Genomic DNA, 18,426 nt, shown 5'->3' with positions numbered 1-18,426 from the left:
TTAGGTATTGAGTCCATGGAATATATTAACAGAGTGGGAAAGCAGAAGTTCCCAATTCACCTGCTGAGCTGGGAGCTGGAGGATCTTCAGGACTATCTTTAAGTATTTCGTGATCCTCATCAAGCATGAGGACCAGCTCCTCTGCATAATTGTTGCAGAAAGATGTGACGGTAGATTCTGTGCAACCCGCTGCAGCTTTATCATCCATAAAAAATTCAGAAACTTGTTTACATTTTTTATTCGCACACATTTATTGATATTGGAAGCTCCTAATGGACCTGCGGATGTCAGAGCTTCAGGTATCTCTTGATTTTCCTGATGCAGGAGCAGGAATTGCTCTAGCTCGTCTGCATATAAGTCCACATTGTCGTCGGAAGTTGATGTGATGGGAAGCTCCAAGGAGTCAGTCCTGATTGATTGATCTTCTTCTGTTTGGTGGAGGAATTGAAGCACCAACTGTTGGAAGTCTTCCACCTCCTTCTCATCTAATAGTAATCCTGCCAATTCATCATTAGGACTGATTTGGGTATCTCTGCCCACGCTAGCAGCAACCATATTCTGGGTTGGATTGATTGTCAATTGAAGCCGAGGCAGGTGAAGGTGATGTCCCACCTACTAACTAGTATACGATTGATCAGATACGATTCTGCAGGTAATTGTCATGTCCATATATTAAGAATGTGGGTTCCTCCTTACCCTGCAAGGCAACTGCTGTTCAGGTCGCTTCGATGAATGGGTTGAGCAGGATGGCGATGGTGTTCAAAGCTCCTTGCGCGCTCTCTCTCTCTGACTGTTCGAAATTCTTGCAACTGATGTTTCTCTGTCAGGAAATGGGCAGAAGACAGTTTGCGTTGTAAGTAAGCAATCGTGGGTCGTTGGATTCTCACGTCTATCCGCCGTTCTCACGTCCATCCGACGGCGCACGGTTCCGATGGGCTGGATGTCGTCCTTTTATTTTTCTAGAAATGTTTTTTCTCAACGGCTGCGATGCACTCGTTTTCTTATTTTTCATTTTTCTCTCTCTTTGGACCGTAGAATATTCTCTTTCTAGTTTTCGTCCGGTAAAAAATTATTCTCTGTCTTCTTTTTCTGGTCTAATTGTCTCAAAACCGAGCAGCATGTGATCGCTTCCACTGAATGTGTGATCACTGAGGAAGCAAATTTGTAGTGACTAAAGTTGAGAAATAATGAAAGTCAAGTTTGTGTTTGCCAAGCACTAATCAAGACAATCCTCTGCAATAAATGCACAATCCATGTCGTCGTCGCAACCCAACATGCGAAAGTTTACAATCAACAAACTGGCAAACACAATTTATCGAATATGGTAGGGAAGATTAGAATTACTCTTTAAATATAATAAACTATGGGACATAATTTCAGGATCATTAACAAAACCTGAAAAAGGAGAAGAACTTAAAGAATATGAGGAAAAAGACCTATGCGCAAGAATGGAAATTCTAATGCACGTAAGTGACGGCATCCGCAAAACATACGAAAAATGGATACAGTGGACTATGAATATAGTGGCCCCCATACATAAAGGGGGGGACCCCATGGACCCAAATACATATAGGACCATTATGATAGGCCATACCCTTGCTAAGTTATATGGTATAGGGTGTAAAACAAGGTTGCCCCCTATCACCGACGCTTTTTGGGATCTACATTGATGAGATCACAGATTTTATTGCTCGTGAGGGAGGCACCGGAGTGGTCCTTGGGGATACGCAGGTTCGTATCTTGCTCTATGCGGATGACATAGTTTTGCTCTCTGAATCCGAACACGACCTACAGAGGCACCTTAATGCCTTAGATGACTTTTGTGTACAACGAGGATTGGTAGTGAATCTAGGGAAAACGAAAGTCCTTATCTTCCACACATCGGCCCAAGTTAGAGCTAAGTGTCACCTAACTATCTCCCATAGCCCAGTCGAGGTGGTTGGATCGTACGTCTATCTCGGAGTCACTTTTAGTGCCCGCTCATGTAAATTTTCGATGACACATGCAGCGAAGGATAGACTCAAGAGAGGACATGCATCCCTCTCACTTCTAGAGAGACAATGCCACCAAGCACACTTTCAAGGGCCATGGACTAAAGGGTGGCTCTTTGACTCATTAGTGACCCCCTCCCTCATGTATGCATCAGCGGTTTGGGCTCCAAGACTACCATCTTTCATGTGGACGCAATTAGAGAGACCATTGGTGATGATGCTATCACGCCAACTCATCATCATCAAAACAATGAGCCAAATATCTATATTAGAAAAGTCAAATCCATTTTTGTTATCATTGGTGTCTATGTCGATGATTTGCACTTGATCTCTAATTCTAAATCTTATCTAACTATTGCAAAGAAGGAACTTGCATATGCCTTTCATATCACGAATTTAGGCACTATGACACATTTTCTTGGCATTACAGTAACTCAAAATGGAACAAATCATACTATCTCATTATCACAATCAAACTATATTAATCCCATTCTCCAAAGGTTTGATATGCTCCATAATAAGTCCATTAGTACTCCGCTTACCTCTCCTTGTAAACTCTCAAATGATGATTCTCCAAAAATAGAACGAGAAATTTCCGAAATGAAGGATGTGCCTTATAAACAAATCCATAAATGTATAAGATACGTAGAAAGATGCACACGTCCATATATTTGTTTTGCCGTTGGTTTTGTTTCTTGTTTCATGGCCAATCCAAGACCAAAGCATTGGATAGCGGTCGAGCGATTACTACGATATTTGAAACATATTCACCATTATACATTGACTTAATCAGCCACACAATCTGAGTCAACCACACTTGTGCAAGGATGGACAAACCCCTCCAGTCAACAATTTGGTTGGTGTTACTCTGATTGGGGGGTAGATGTGGATGACCGCAAGTCAACAGGTGGTTATGTTTACACAGTTGCTGGCGATGCAATTTCGTGGAAGTTGAAGACACATACTACCGTAGCATTGTCATCCACCAAAGTTGGATGTGTTGTCGCGGCTTTAGCGGCTAAAAGAAGGCATACGGATAAAATCAATGCTCGAGGAATTTCTCCAACTCTTGCATCCGTCTTGCGGTAAAGACATATGCACATCATTGCAGCTCAGTCAAGTCACTCCTTCCCATCAATCCATGGGGTTTCGAAACCCCTGAATGATTCCAAATCTTGCATCAGTCTTGCTGTAAAGACATATGCACATCATTGCAGCTCAGTCATGTCACTCTTTCCCATCAGTCCATGGGGTTTCCAAACCCCTGAATGATTCCAAAACTTTCATCAGTCTTGCTGTAAAGACATATGGACATCATTGCAGCTCAGTCAAGTCACTCTTTCCCATCAGTCCATGGGGTTTCCAAACCCCTGGATGATTCCAAATCTTGCATCACTCTTACTGTAATGACATGCACATCATTGCAATTCAGCAGAAAAATCAACCCCAATATTAATGCAATGCTCTAGGACAATATCTAAAAGGTTCCTCAATTCAAAACCTTCATTGGAAAATGTTTCAATCATTCAAGTATGGTAAACACCCTCAAAGTATGGTAGATAACTAACTTTTGTATTCCTTATTTATTATAAGGTAATTTGTTTTTTAAGGTAAAAACTTTAAGGTATTCCTTATTGATAACATACACATCCATTTGCATTCGAATGAAGAAGAATGTTTGCCAACGCATTCGAGAGTATTACGTACTATGGACCATTACTCTATAAGGTAATTTATGTATTTCCGATCATTATATTTCTGTGGATAGAAAACACAAGACTTCCATTCTTAAATAGGTCAAAAAATGAGTGTTTTCTTGGTTCTCAATTATCTTTAACAAAGAATTGAAGGCCTGCCACCAACATGTTGAGTCTCTTAATTTTGAACTTCAACATGGGCTAGACACGACATCTATCATGCACTTGAATGCTTCCATTCTTGGTCATTACATATAATTGCTAAACCATGACATCTATGCCTAGAAATGTGCATGAGCTGGTTCAAATGATAGCATACTCAACCAAAGAACAACCATTCAGTCCCAGTCCCATACAGGAACATATTACCACAAGTGGGACAACCATTCGGACCCATATCCAAAAAACATTTTCACAGGGGCACACTTTGTCTACAAATTACAAATAGATGAACCGAGCAAGTAACAAACATGTGGTAAACAACCTCCCTTTAAGTCATTAGTGAAAGAGACATTTAGTATTGAGCTTCTCCATGTCAGGATGCAAGAGACATGCCACTTTACTCTATCATTTGAACGTTCTATGAGATTGAATATAACCATTGGTTCCTTTTTAATTATTGGTTAATGACATTTCGTTCAAGATTAGGGAAATCCTCCTAACAGCTAAAGACACTAAATATTAGAGGTGATAAGATGGTACTCCAAGGAGATCATGTTATGGGGGGAGCATGAAGTTCCACAATATGCTTATCATTAAACTAGTGCAATTTGGATGAACCAAAGGGATGTGGATTGATGTCTAGTCTAAATAGATAAAGATGACCAAATCAAACGGACTTTACTCACACTAAATGAATAGCAAAACGAGAATCCTTGATATGTCTCCATTTGGACGGATGAACATCCATAAACAGAATGGCATGCATGAACACACGAATTTCCCTAGTTTTTCATATGAAAGAAAAACGGAGTTCCACAATACGATGCAAAGGAATGGTTGGACCAAATTTTGATTGAGAGTAAAGCATGAACATTACCAAAAGAAAATTCATATGAAAAGAAACTCAAGCGAGTGTCTTTATCTTCAATGAGAACATACTCTCCACAAAATAACATGAGGAAAACATCAAACAGAGTTTTCAAAAGAAATTTTTCTCGAATAATCAATGAACGCCAAAAACGAAAATCCTTAAAATGCCTCTGATTGGATGAATCAAAACGACGTTTTGTCCAAAACTCCACAAACAATATCACCCGAATGTAAAGAGATAAATCAAAGAAACTTCCCAAACTCAAATTTTGACTTGTAGTAATACACGAACGGAGATTTCCCTCTCGTTCTCTTTCTTTCTGTACAGATAATGAACGGAGGGAAAAGGAATTGTTTTTTACTTACAGTATTTTATCCACGCGCAGAAAAGCGATGTTATAAGAAGATGAATAATCAAAGGGACCTGAAAATGAGAGGAACAAAAAAACATCGAAGGTTCAATGATGGAAAAGCGAGAAAGATCAAGACTTCAGGCTTCCGTTGGGGTTTATCCAAAAGATGGTGCAAAGGACAATACCTTGTCACAGGAGATGGAGAAGTAGAGCTTGTTAGAGTTGATGCGCTTGAGATAATCTCATTCAGAAGTAGAAGAAGAAGATATTTACATCCATCTTTATGCTGCAGAAAATGGGAAGGTTCGTTTAATCACTCCGTTGAATTCGTGCGAAATAGTGTTGAGCATTGAGAAAAAAAAAGTGAGTAGAAAGTGCTGCAGGAGATTTCACGTTCACGAGTGATGGAAAGCTGGTTCTACAGGTTCAGGCAAAGGCAAAAACCAAGTTCTTGGTCCTCCAATTGTACCCTCAAAACTAATTTCTTCTCTGAAACCGAAGCCAATAGTCTTATGGAGGCACTGTGATGCAAATAAGACTGAAAGTGTTTTCTGCGTAAGTCAAGTCGCGAGGAGAAGCTTGGTAAATGATGGAGGAGTTAGTAGACCTCCACGTTGTCTATCTCTGTGTGTGTGTGTGTGTCATGTACAGTTTAATGCGTGGATTTGTTCTTGACGTGAGGAGGATCATACTGCAGGTAGGTTTAGGAGATCAACAACTGTATCCATTTGAAGAAGAAAGAAGAAAAGGCACTTGGCTTGATCGATCAATACTAAGTTCTCTCTCTCTCTCTCTCTCTCTCACACACACACACAACACACACACACACAGAATGGCTCCAATCAATGGCCACCTCACCTCCACTGAAACACACAGAGAGAGATGATGATGATGATGATGACATCTTCTTCATGGCAGACAGAACGCTGCAGCAGGCATTTCATGGGATTGAAGAAGAATCAGATATGAATGAAGGGCGGCAAAGCATTTCATTGAATGTGAATGAGAGAGAGAGAGAGAGAGAGAGAGAGAGAGAGAGAGGAATCATTCATTCATTCGAGACTATAATTTGCTTTTGATTTTGTAGATATGTACGTATGTATTAATTGCATGTATGTACATATGTTTGTATGCATTAAGTAGAGATGATGGGATGGATGATATATGTACTTACCATCCACCCCCCATGCATGGCATGGGTCATCATGGTCATGCATGCATGGCATGAGCTGGTTTATATTATAAATTTATATCAATATGCATGAGGAGGCATGAGTTTCAGTGACATTATAAAGGAATCCTTGCGTACATTATAAATGTGCATGTGTGTGGCCGATGAATGGGCAATATGGTCACAAATTGTGGGGAGATGATGATCATGGCAATGGCGGGCTCAGCAGTGGGCAATTGTTCAAATGATCTTCTGAGGGTCTCTCTCAAGACCTTTTATTGATACGACTAGGAAGAATGGATACATGCATATAATGACTGTTACTAACTGCAGATTCTTTAGCCAACAAAGGAGTTAGTCGACCTCCACTTGGTGTGGCTGTCATGTACACTTCAATGCTTGGATTTGATCATCTTCGGTGACAGAGAATGCGATGGTATGTTCTCTGAGAGACTGAGATAGAGAGAGAAATGACATCTTCTTCTAGGGGGGTACGGGCTATGGCAGGTAGCATATTTTGCAGGCATTTCATCATTCATGGGTTTGAAGAAGAATTAGAAATGAATGAAGGGCGGCAAAGCATTTCATTGAATGTGAATGAGAGAGAGAGATAGAGGAATCATTCATTCGAAACTGTTATTTGCTTTTGCTTTTGTACATATGTTATGCATGCATGTATGTATGTATGTATTAACTAGGGATGATGAATCATGATGTACCTACAATCTACCCCCATGCATAGATGGGTCATCATGGTCATGCATGCATGCATGAGATGGTTTATTATATCAATATGCATGAGGAGACATGAGCAAAAGCATGAGTTTCGAGGACATTTGCTTGTGTGTGTGTGTGTGTGTGTGTGTCTGTGTGGGCGATGTGTTTTGAGATTTCATTTGGTCGGGAGGGCTTTAAGGAGGACTAGGTTCCTGTTATCATTTTACCTATAGAGTGAGTCATCTTGCATCCTAGACGAGATATGCAACTTGATTATTCATGCAGTCATCATGCCCATCATGTTTGGTGTTTGGGACTGTCAATCCATGAAGTACTTACTATATGTCCCCTCGACCCTATCTCCCTCGAATCGTATGCAAGAAAATATACAAACCAATCACTCAAGGTGTGATTACTTAATCCAAACTTTGATTGGTCTAGTCTTATGGCAATATTTCCATACTCCAAGTTTGAGCTTACTTTCAACACGTTTAAATATGTAATTGACATTAAATCCCTTCACTTTTGTCCTTGTTCCTAGTATTCTTCCAAGATGATCAATGCATTAGCACACACACCAATATAAGCAAGAAAGATGAAGTAGGAGGAATAGAGAAAGCTTAAGCTTACTTCCAACACGTTAAAATATGTGATTGACATTAAATCCCTTCACTTTTGTCCTTGTTCCTAGTATTCTTCCACGATGATAAATGCATTAGCACACACACCAATATAAGCAAGAAAGATGAAGTAGGAGGAATAGAGAAAGCTTCTGTGGAGGTGTGTTCAAGCGATGCAAGAAAGTGCAAGAGAGCAGGATGAGGGAATACATGAAAATTCCACCTAAGACGAGAATCGTATGACTTTCCAAAATTATTTCCTAGTGGTTAACAAAAACCTAGAATACTTCTCAACTCCTAAATTAGGAGCATTCTCTCGTATTTTGAAAGAAGTGGCATACTAGAGGCGTTAGTCAATCAAGTATGCAAGCACCAACATTAAAGTATTTATAGCTAAAGATACTAAGGGTATGTACTTGCTAATCCATTTGTGACAACATCTCTATTATCATGATTTGGAGGATCAGTGGGGATGGAGATGGAGAAAAGCAGGAACTAGATAATGAGCTACTTCTTCTTCGTATTCTGTTGCTACTTCTTTCGCAGACTTTTCGTACGTTCAAGCCATTAAATGAATAAATACATGAAATACATAAATGAAGTGGAATCATTTGAAATATTTTTTGTTTGTGTAAATATTAATGAGATGATGGGATTGCATGCCATGCATGAGATACATATCATGGACATGCATTAGATATCATGGACATGTCGCGAGTTTCACATTCGTGGACATAAAGGAAAGTCGACGGATGGCAATATGGCCATGGCCTAACATATTAGTAAATTCACACATTGTTACCTTCTCCAAGTTTGTTTTGAGAGATGGTTAGATCCATATAAAGTAATAAACGTGTTCATGCAAGCATACAAACGTTTGAAACGGGAAATTTAGGTGTTTCTTGTTTTTTCTTATTTATCCTTTTGTGTTATTGATGATGAGCTCACCCTAGTGGTAAGTTGTTGTGCTACTATCACTTATGTATGTCTTGGGTTCGAATTCCAATTTTCTCCCTATCTCTCTCTCTTTAGTGTGATGTCATAATAAATTTTTATGTTAGCCTCATGTTTTCTTATACGTTTTATGAGTTTTTGAACATTTGATTATAATGTATAATGACATCTTTTTATTCAATCTCTATAGTTCATACTCATTTTTTTGTAAAGTTCTAAAGTGAAGAAATTGATACCTTCACTAGTTGCAAGATGAGAAAATCGATAATTGCAAGATGAGCTCATCATCAATACAATTATGTCTTTGAATTATTTGATTTTTATGTTTGTGCTTTCTAATGTTTAGTAGTTAAGTAATTCCTAAGTTTTGAACTTTCAATTTTTTATTCAATCAATATATAAGATAGACCATAGTTATTTTTTTGAAATTCCAATCTTTATTTTTTTCCCAACTTTGAAATGATTTACCATACACGTTTCATTGAATCATTCTCGAATGCGAATGCACGTATGGTAGATCACATTGGGCTATCAATAAGAAGGAATGGGATCATGTTAGCATATTAATTTATTCAATTCAGTTGCATTGATCCAATCTTCCATTAAAATCTTCATCCTAGATACAATATGTCACTTAGACTATGCATTCTATACATGTGGATAAGTGTGAGGGTTAAACGAGAGCGTAAAGAAGGGGAGGATTACTTTTAATCCTCGGGATTGAGACAACCCATTAGGCCAAGTGTGAACTTGCTTGGGGGCCTTGGGTATCGCTATAAATAAGAGGCATAGCTACCCTCATTTCATCATCTTGTTCACTACGTCGAGACTCTGTCTTGTGGTGGGTCAACTCTTGTAGCGAGCGCGCCAGCACTAGGTACGACTCGACGCCATTGGAAGTTATTGTGCATGTTGTGCTTGAAATGTATTTTTACCACAGGAAAATCGTGGTCATGTCTCCAATGCAAATTTATTGTGGCTTCCACCATTGTCTACCAATGTGTGAGTTAAATACCACATTTTTCCTGCATGGTTACGAATTAGTACCCATTCATGGTTGGTCATTCTGTGTTCTAATCTAACACCTTTGTATTGTTGCATGCAATGGCAAACTCCAACTTACAAATTGTTCATAATTCATAATAATAAAAACAGGAACAAAGCATTGAGGATAATTGTGATGGCCCTACATTGTATGTTCAGAAGCCTAGGTTAGCAAATTGACATTCTATTTCCTTCGTCAGTTCTGTTCAGAAAAATAGGAAATACAACAATATTTCTCTCATCCCCTTTCCGTAACTAACTTTACTAAAGTATAGAACCCTTCTCAGGAGCTAAATATTATACAACATTCTTAATGTATGTACAGTAGCAAAATATCACAATTGGCCTCCAATGGCACCCTACAAACTCAATCCCACCCTACACACCAATTCAAATGGAACAAAGGAAACACATACTATGTTCCAATTCCATCAAACAAAAGAAACACATTCCTCAAGTCATGATGATGATGTGAGTGCTGTCATTTTGTAGTAACTTTAGGAATAATACAGTGACATTGTCTACTTCTTTGAGTCTCTCTCTCTCTCTCGGTGTATTGTTCAATTCTCGATCTTGATCTCTACTAAGTTGTCTTTCCCTTGTTTAATTTTGTGAAAAGAACAACATGCGGAAGCAACAGAAGCAGAACGTAGGAAAACACAGGTTTAATGGAGAGCTTGGACACACACACACAATTTGTTCAAAAAATAATACTCAGTTTGTACATAGAATGTGCTCAATGAGCACTTTTATACAAGTCCATATGGACTAACAGAAGTATTGACGCGTACTTCAATGCTCATAAATGAGCTTCACACTAACTTCCAAAATATATTCCTACGCGTAATATCTTTCCAACGGCCTCGCGGTTTACGCATCGCTCCGACTTCTTGTTGCGCACCAGTTTGTGCACCCGGTTTGGCCTAACTGATCGGTCCCAACCGATCCGGTTCTTAGCTTGCACAGCCGATCCGGCCAATGTTGAGCTTGTATTGCAACACTCCCCCTCAAGCACTTCTCAGCTCCCTTGTTGTCGCGGTGTTGGCGCCTCTTCGGTTGCCCTTTCTTACGCTTGGCCCTCGGTTGATTCGGCGTCTCCGAACCGAATCGGCTTCCTCTGATCGGTCTTCGCTCTCATTCGAGTTAGCTTCATCTCCCCCATGCTTGGTTGGCTTCGGCTCTTTCATTCGACTGCTGCCCTCACGTCCGCTTTTGAACTCTTTCGTGGATCCGCCCTCGGCTTCTTCAACCGACCCGAAATCGAATTCGTCATCCGACTCGGCGTCATGGTCTCTTCTGCTCCTTTCCTGCTCCCTTATGTGGTCTTCCGGGACTTCTCTCCCCCTCAAGTTCAGCACATCAAGGTGTCACAACCCAAATGCACCTGAGAATTGCCACAACTTGTCAAGACCAAGAGGCTTGGTGAAAATGTCGGCAGTCTGCCAAGCCATTGGAACATACTGAAGTTCGACTTCACCAGAGAGGCCACGCTCGTGGACAAAGTGGTAGTGCACCTCAATGTGCTTAGTCTGGGCGTGGAAGATAGGGTTCTTCGCTAATTGGATGTTGCTGAGGTTGTCGCAATAGATCGTCGTCGGATCGGACACCTCCATCCGCAAATCCTTAAGTAGCCGTTTCAGCCAGATGGCTTCGCATGTTGCGACAACGGCTCCTCTATACTCGGCTTTGGTGCTCAACAATGCAACTGTCGGCTGCTTCTTGCTACTCCACGCGATCGCAGCACTCCCAAGAGAGAACGCGAATCCGGATGTGGATCGCCAATCGCCGGCGTTTCCGGCCCAATCAACATCGGTGTAACTGACTAACTGCGCGGCAATATCGGTCCGATATAGTAGGCCCTCGTCCTTTGTGCCACTGACGTACCAGAGTATGCGTTGTGCGCACTGTAGGGGCTCCTCAGTTTTCCGCACCATGAACTGACTAATCACACCGACCGACTAACTGAGGTCTGGTCGAGTGATAGTCAAGTAGATGAGGCTTCCGACAATCTGTAGGAACCTCGTTGGGTCGCAAACCTTTCCAAAGTCGGGGCGAAGCTTGACGGTTCTATCTAGAGGAGTCGAGACTGACTTACAATCTGCCATCCCAAACTTGAAGAGCATACCCAACACGTAATGTCGTTGGTTGATCAATATGCCTTTGGGGGTACGGATCACTTCGATCCCGAGGAAGTAGTGAAGGTCCCCCAGGTCCTTCATGTCCAGCGATGCCGCAAGCTGGAGCTTTACACGGTCAATTTCACCTAGGTCGGCGCCGGTGATGACCAAGTCATCAACATAAAGTAAAATACTAACCGGCCCGAGTCAACCTTGCCGAATGAACAGGGAAGAGTTCGATTTGGACGTTGCAAATCCCATCCGACGCAATCGCTGAGTGATTTTCCTGTTCCAAGCACGTGGGGCTTGCTTTAGTTCGTAAAGGTTCTTCTTCAACCGGTAGACCGCCAAGGTGTTCATTTCGAAGTGAAATCCGGGGGGTTGTACCATGTACACCTGTTCCTCAAGCTCGCCTTACAGGAACGCATTCTTGACATCCATCTGATGTAAGTGCCACCCCTTCGCCGTAGCTACCTCAAGCAAAACACGGACGGTCGTCATCTTTGCGACTGGCGCAAACATCTCATCGTAGTTGATGCCGTATTGCTGCGCATAGCCTTTCGCTACTAACCGGGCCTTGTATCAGTTGATCGAGCCGTTAGTGTTGTACTTGACCTTGTACACCCACCTACATCCGATCGGCTTCACACCCTTCGGTGCGTCTACTAGGTCCTAGGTTTCATTCTTCGCCAATGCGCGCATCTCTTCCTCCATTGCGGCATGCCAATTTGTGTCCTTCGCCGCTTCTGCGTAGCTCTCCGGCTCACCCACTTCCGCTACATGTGTCATGTATGCATAGTGATGCGCCATGTACTCGTTGTATTCGAACCGCACAACAAGGTTCTTCTGGCGGGTAGATCGACGTAATTGCTCATTAGCCGATGTTGAGGCTTTCTTGGCTGACGTGGACTTCGCTCTCGAAGGTCCGTCATCTCTCTTCTCGTAGTCGGATTTGTGTCGATCCGACTTGCCCTTATCCGTGCCGTACTCCAGCATCTTCTTCTTCCCTTTTTCCTTTCGCGTAAACCGTCTCCTTGGCTTCCTGCGCAGGGAATGCACGGCTGAGTCTCCACTACTCGCCGACTCTTCTTTGGACTGGTCAAACCAACCCAGTCGCTCGTTCGGTCCACTTAGCCTAAATGAAATCGGACTCTCGTCGAGGGTCTTGATTTCATTGTCATCCGGAGGCATTTTAGCCTCGCTGACCTCATCGTTAGAACTCAGGTCCGGAGATCCACCTTTTCCTCTTCCAAGAAGGATTCTTTGGTGCTTGGAGGATTGTGCGTATGCTACCTTTTCCTCACCCACGAAGAATTATGGGGTTGATCTTGTTCCTCATGCTCGTGTTGCATTAAATACCATCACTTTAGTTTTATTTAGATATCTTTATCCATACAAAATACTTTTAAGGCATTTCGATACCTTTGTAGTCTTTTCGGGGGTGTCAACAACATAATATCCCCAACAGATATTTATATGGATATACATGCTATCAATCTATCCATCGACACAATATCATCAACATATAGTAATATTTGTATGGATATATATGCTAGCCATGCTCTTGGATTGTTCAATCTCTCTATGTAATGTGACACCTCATCTATATAAAGACCAAAGAGAGTAGGTAACAAACGGTATCCTTGTTTTACTTCAATTGTGCTACCCACATCATCTGACCACCATGAGACCGCTCTGTTTCTGATACCATAGTCATGCAATGATAGATTCCCCATTGCATATTTATAAGGATGTTGAGGGCATCTAATTGTTGCATGAGCTGCGAGCATGTCTCATTGTCAAGGTTTTTTTAGAAATCCACAAATCAACAATAAATCCCCTTACTATGGGCTTTGCCCTCCTCAATAAGGGCTCAAAGGGTCAATATGTCAACATCCATCAATGGTAGATGTTGGCTCCATATATGCACTAACCACACAATATACGTTATGGTAAACCTTAAATGCTTCCCACATGATGTTGATTTTGTTTCCACTCAATTCAAGTCTCCGATATCTTTAATCCATTGCGTTGAAATCACTCTTCAAAATCACACCCAAATGACCTTATTGATAAACATGATTATGAGATTGTAATTTATTCACGCAAATAAGATAAAATGCAAATTCTACATGTCTTGCGGTCATAATGGACGTGATCACAAATGATTGTTGGAGCTATATCTTCTGAGAACACGTCCCTGGTTGCATCAATCCTAAGGCCAAATGTCCTACTTTATTCTAGGGAGTCATGCAAATATGTATACATATCCTTCCATGATATTTGGGCTTCAGCAAAACAAGACCATCTTAGGGAAAATCTAAAAATTACGATTTCCAAAATCATATACATTGCTTCTTGCTGCAATCAGCACCTCCTTCTTGCTGCCCATATAACTAATTTATTTACAGTTAGAATTAATTATTCTCAGCTGGAGTTGCTACACAGGTCACAACAGCAAGGAAGGATTCTATGGTTCTTGTTGGAGCTGCCCCAGATCAAAACAGCTGCAGATTTCATACCATCATCATCATCATCATCATCAGTCCAAATCTTGCATACTTCTTCTTTCTTTCCTGCATACTTTTTCTTTCTTTCCCCTACTTCTGCTGTTACTACTTCTTCTCCTCATGTGGCTCCACTTCTCTTCTTTCTATGACAGACCTATTCTTGTGAGCTCTGTCTGCATTGCAAAGGAAATGATATCAGGCAGACTTTTGAGCCACATACTGTATGGGCACCACCTGGCTTGGTCCAGATGTTGAAATAATAAGAATCAACATCAGCATTTCAAGTGTAGAGATGGCATGGTTGACACGGCCAGCAACCCCATCCATGATCTCTGCAGGACTCATGGATTTGCTCAGCCACTCTCCCTCAATTATATGATGGTGGTTGCGAAGTTCAAGATACAACACAGAGCATATTGGATACTATACGCGGTATGGTATTTGCAGCTTGAACAGACATATTGGATGTGAAACAATCACGGCTAGATGTTATGAGGTGGTTCCATATTCCAGAGTCACCAGATGCTATGACTGCAAGGTTACCATATTGTATCTTTAACAATACAGGGTAATTGTATAATTCCATGGCTACCATATTGTATATCAACAGTAAAGACATTACCACACCTTGCATCCTCCTGCAAGCATTGAAAATTTCAAAGTTTAAAATTATTGTACATTTCAGTCTGTCGTTTGACCTGTGGGGGGGTTATACTGAACTGAAGATTTCCAGGAGCAAGAGCAAATAGAATGTGTTATACATATATATTTAGCTGAAATGCCTTCTTTAATGAATTAACAAAAACCTAACCCGTATTTCTGGAAGAAGAAGATGCAGTTGATAATCAGTTATGAAAAGAAGAGTTTAACAGAAGTAATGGATGCGATTAAGAAACAAAGAATTGCAAGGAACACATCATATCATGTATATATGTACTGCAATCAAGTAGCCGTAAAATAAATATAAGAAAAGAATTAATGACTGATCATTGTAAAAGTAAGCAGGTCAAACCTTTATCTATATATAACATCAAACATTTAACGATATCAAACATCATCAGCAGATCAACCCCTTTGTGAGCAAACTTGGTAATTATATTAATGTAGTTGAGAAGATAGTTACCAAGTGAAAGCAGCAATGTTGTTATTGTTCAGGTTGCTGCAACTCATATAGTAATCATGATACCAATCACTATCATTATTGTTAGGATTAGTATTTCTAGGGCTATAGGCAGCAGAACTACTACCTAGCCTCTCTGCTGCGATGATGGAATTAAAAGATTCCATCCACAACATATCCTCATCATGATGATCTCTAATAGGAGGCATCTGATGATCAATCATGTTCTCAGCAGTACTACCACCATCATTGACCTGCTTCGACTCCCACGATCTCCTCTTCCTCTTTGGCGATGAATTGGTTGGACTCTCAGACTTGCGGCGGCGGCTGCTACACAGAATAAATTTGTTGGCCTCCAGAACTTCGATGACATGTGGCATCGACCAGAAACGTTGCACCAGCGCGTGAAGCCCTCCCCAGGCACCAACCAGCACTTCCAATTCCTCTTGGTGAAGAGTAAACTCGAGCTTCTTCCTATTATTCACATTCTCCTCCTGCTTTTGCTGGTTCCATTCTTTCTCCGGAGAATGGGGTGGTGCAAAGCACACCTTGCAGCCGAAGCGAGGCTGAACCAACCGAGTCTTCGTTCGGTTGTTAAAATATCGGAATTCTACGTGGACATTCGTCTTGCAATGAGGGCATAATGGTAATGTAGGCAGACCAATCTTGAAAAAGGCGTCCAACACCTTGAATTGGGTAGTCGTCATTGGTGCGCTCAGCCTCTTCTTCAACCCGCCTTCGGCATTTAGCAGGATCGCAGCCAACTCTGCCTTCATCACCTCAATCATGGTTGTGCCATTTGTCTGCTGCTGCAGCTCTTCAAGTAGAAAATCATCTTGAGCATTATTCATGGGAGCTTTTGTAGAACCAACTGCAGCGTTACGATCTATTATAAGTTAGAAGGTTATGGAGTCAATTTACCAATGCACTCCCTATTCACATTGTAGTTATGAGCAGAAGCTACTAATTCACCTGCTGATGTCGCTACTGCCTGAGGATATTCCGGACCCCTTTCCATTATTTCATGGTCTTCATCAAGTAGGAGCAGTAATTGCTGCTCCAGATCCTCTGCATATATATCCGAAAATGATGTGATGGGTGGCTCTGTAGAACCAACTGCAGCATCATGATCTATATAATAGTTAGAAGATTATTTAGTCATTTGCCCATATTGACTGAGATTGTACTTATGCCCAGAAACTACAAATTCACCTTCTGATGTCTGAGCTGGAGGATATTCAAAATTCCATTCAATTCTTTCATGATCTTCATTAAGCCCTACCTCCTCTACATAATTGTCAGCAAATGGTCTGATGGGAGCCTCTATAGAACCAGCTGCAGCTTTACGATCTAATATAAGTTAGAAAGTTATGTACTCAATTTATCGATGCATTATATTGACATTGCAGTTATGAGCAGAAGCTATTAATTCACCTGCTGATGTCGCTGGGGAAGGATATTCAGGAATCCCTTCGATTATTTCTTGGTCTTCCTCAAGAAGGCGTAATAATTGCTCCTCCAGATCCCCTGCATACATATCTGAAATTGATGTGATAGGAGGCCCTGTAGAACCAGCTCCAGCTTCATAATCTATATACAAGTTAGAAAATGATTTAGTCATTTGCCCATATTGATTTGCCCAGCTGCAACGTCATGATATAAGTTAGAAAATGATTTAGGTATTGGGTCTCTGCATATATTAACAGAATGGGAAAGCAGGAGTTTCCTAATTCACCTGCTGATCTCAGAGCTGGTGGATCTTCACGACTGTCTTCAATTATGCAGACAGATGTGACGGGAGATTCTGTGGAACCCGCTGCAGCTGTATCGTGCATAAACATTTCAGAAACATGTTTACTATTTTTATTCGCACACATTTATTGATATTGGAAGCTCCTAATGGACCTGCGGATGTCAGAGCTTCAGGTATCTCTTGATTTTCCTGGTGCAGGAGCAGGAATTGCTCCAGCTCATCTGCATATATGTCCACATTGTCGTGGGACGTTGATGTGACGGGAAGTTCCAAGGAGTCAACCCTGATTGATTCATCATCTTCTGTTTGGTGGAGCAATTGAAGCACCAACTGTTGGAAGTCTTCCACTTCCGTCTCATGTAATAGTAATCCTGCGAATTCATCATTAGGAATGATTTGGGTATCTCTGTCTACGCCAGCAGGAGCCATCCTATTAGAACGATCGACAATTGATCAGATACGATTCTGCAGGTAATGTCCTACCCTACTAACTAGTATACGATTGACAAGTCTGATACGATTCTGCAGGTAATTTTGTCATTTCCATATATTTAGAATGTGGGTTCCTCCTTACTCTGCAAGGCAACTGCTGTTCAGGCCGTCTCGATGAAGGGGTGGCGATGGTGTTCAAAGGCTCTCTTCTTTCTCTTTCTGTGTGTGTTCGAAATGCTTTGTCTCTACTGTTCTTCTGTCGGAAAAAGGGCAGAAGACAGTTTCGCGTTTTGTGTACGCAATCGTGGGTTGTCGGATCCTGACGTCCATCCGACGGCGCACGGCTCCGATGGGCTGGATGCCGTCCTTTTATTTTTCTAGAAATGTTTTGTTTTATCAACGGCTGGGATGCACTCGTTTTCTTATTTTCCATTTTTTTTCTCTTTTTTTTAGTAGAACATTCTCTTTCTCGTTTTCTTACATCTCATTCATCCACATTTACAAATACCAGAACTTGTCAAAACCCCTAATCATCCACATTTAATCAATTAATCATCGCTTGATGTAGATTCTAATATTGTTCTATTTCACTAATCATTCAAACAGTCAGGTCACTCTTTTCCATCAATTATTAAAGGGGTTTCACGCAATAGACATATTCAATAGACATACGGTAAAGACATGATCTCACAACCTAAACCAAACAGGAGGACAAACAGAATGTACCCAAGTATTACCAGCAGAGATGGTCAATAACCTCCTTCTAAATCCTTAACGAAATATAGACATGTGATTTACACCATGGCTCTCTCTCTCTCTCTCTCTCTCATTGCGTACAAATGCTTGAAGGTTAGGGTTTTCTGAGTAGGACAGATTTTAAATGCAACAAAGAAGATAGTCATTTGAGTTACGTAT

The 18,426-nt window shown here is 41.1% G+C and overlaps 1 protein-coding gene across 1 annotated transcript; it reads right to left on the bottom strand.

Moving 5' to 3' along the window:
- Window positions 1-17,563, bottom strand: LOC147852557 (uncharacterized). The gene is made up of 2 exons (XM_087333924.1): window positions 17,494-17,563; window positions 1-558 (listed from the first exon to the last, which is right to left on the bottom strand). Exons 1-2 carry the CDS (start codon window positions 17,506-17,508, stop codon window positions 1-3), a joined length of 573 nt encoding a protein of 190 aa, XP_087190050.1. The 5' UTR covers window positions 17,509-17,563.
- Between the last annotated feature and the right edge of the window lie 863 nt (window positions 17,564-18,426).

The sequence above is a fragment of the Azolla caroliniana genome, unplaced genomic scaffold (genome assembly GCF_043228905.1).
Source record: "Azolla caroliniana isolate FFs.n. ecotype wild unplaced genomic scaffold, voAzoCaro1.0.p SCAF_18, whole genome shotgun sequence".
Lineage (NCBI taxonomy): Eukaryota > Viridiplantae > Streptophyta > Polypodiopsida > Salviniales > Salviniaceae > Azolla > Azolla caroliniana.
The sequence above is the reverse complement of the archived record's forward strand: the minus strand, read 5'-3'. Positions and strand labels throughout refer to the sequence as shown.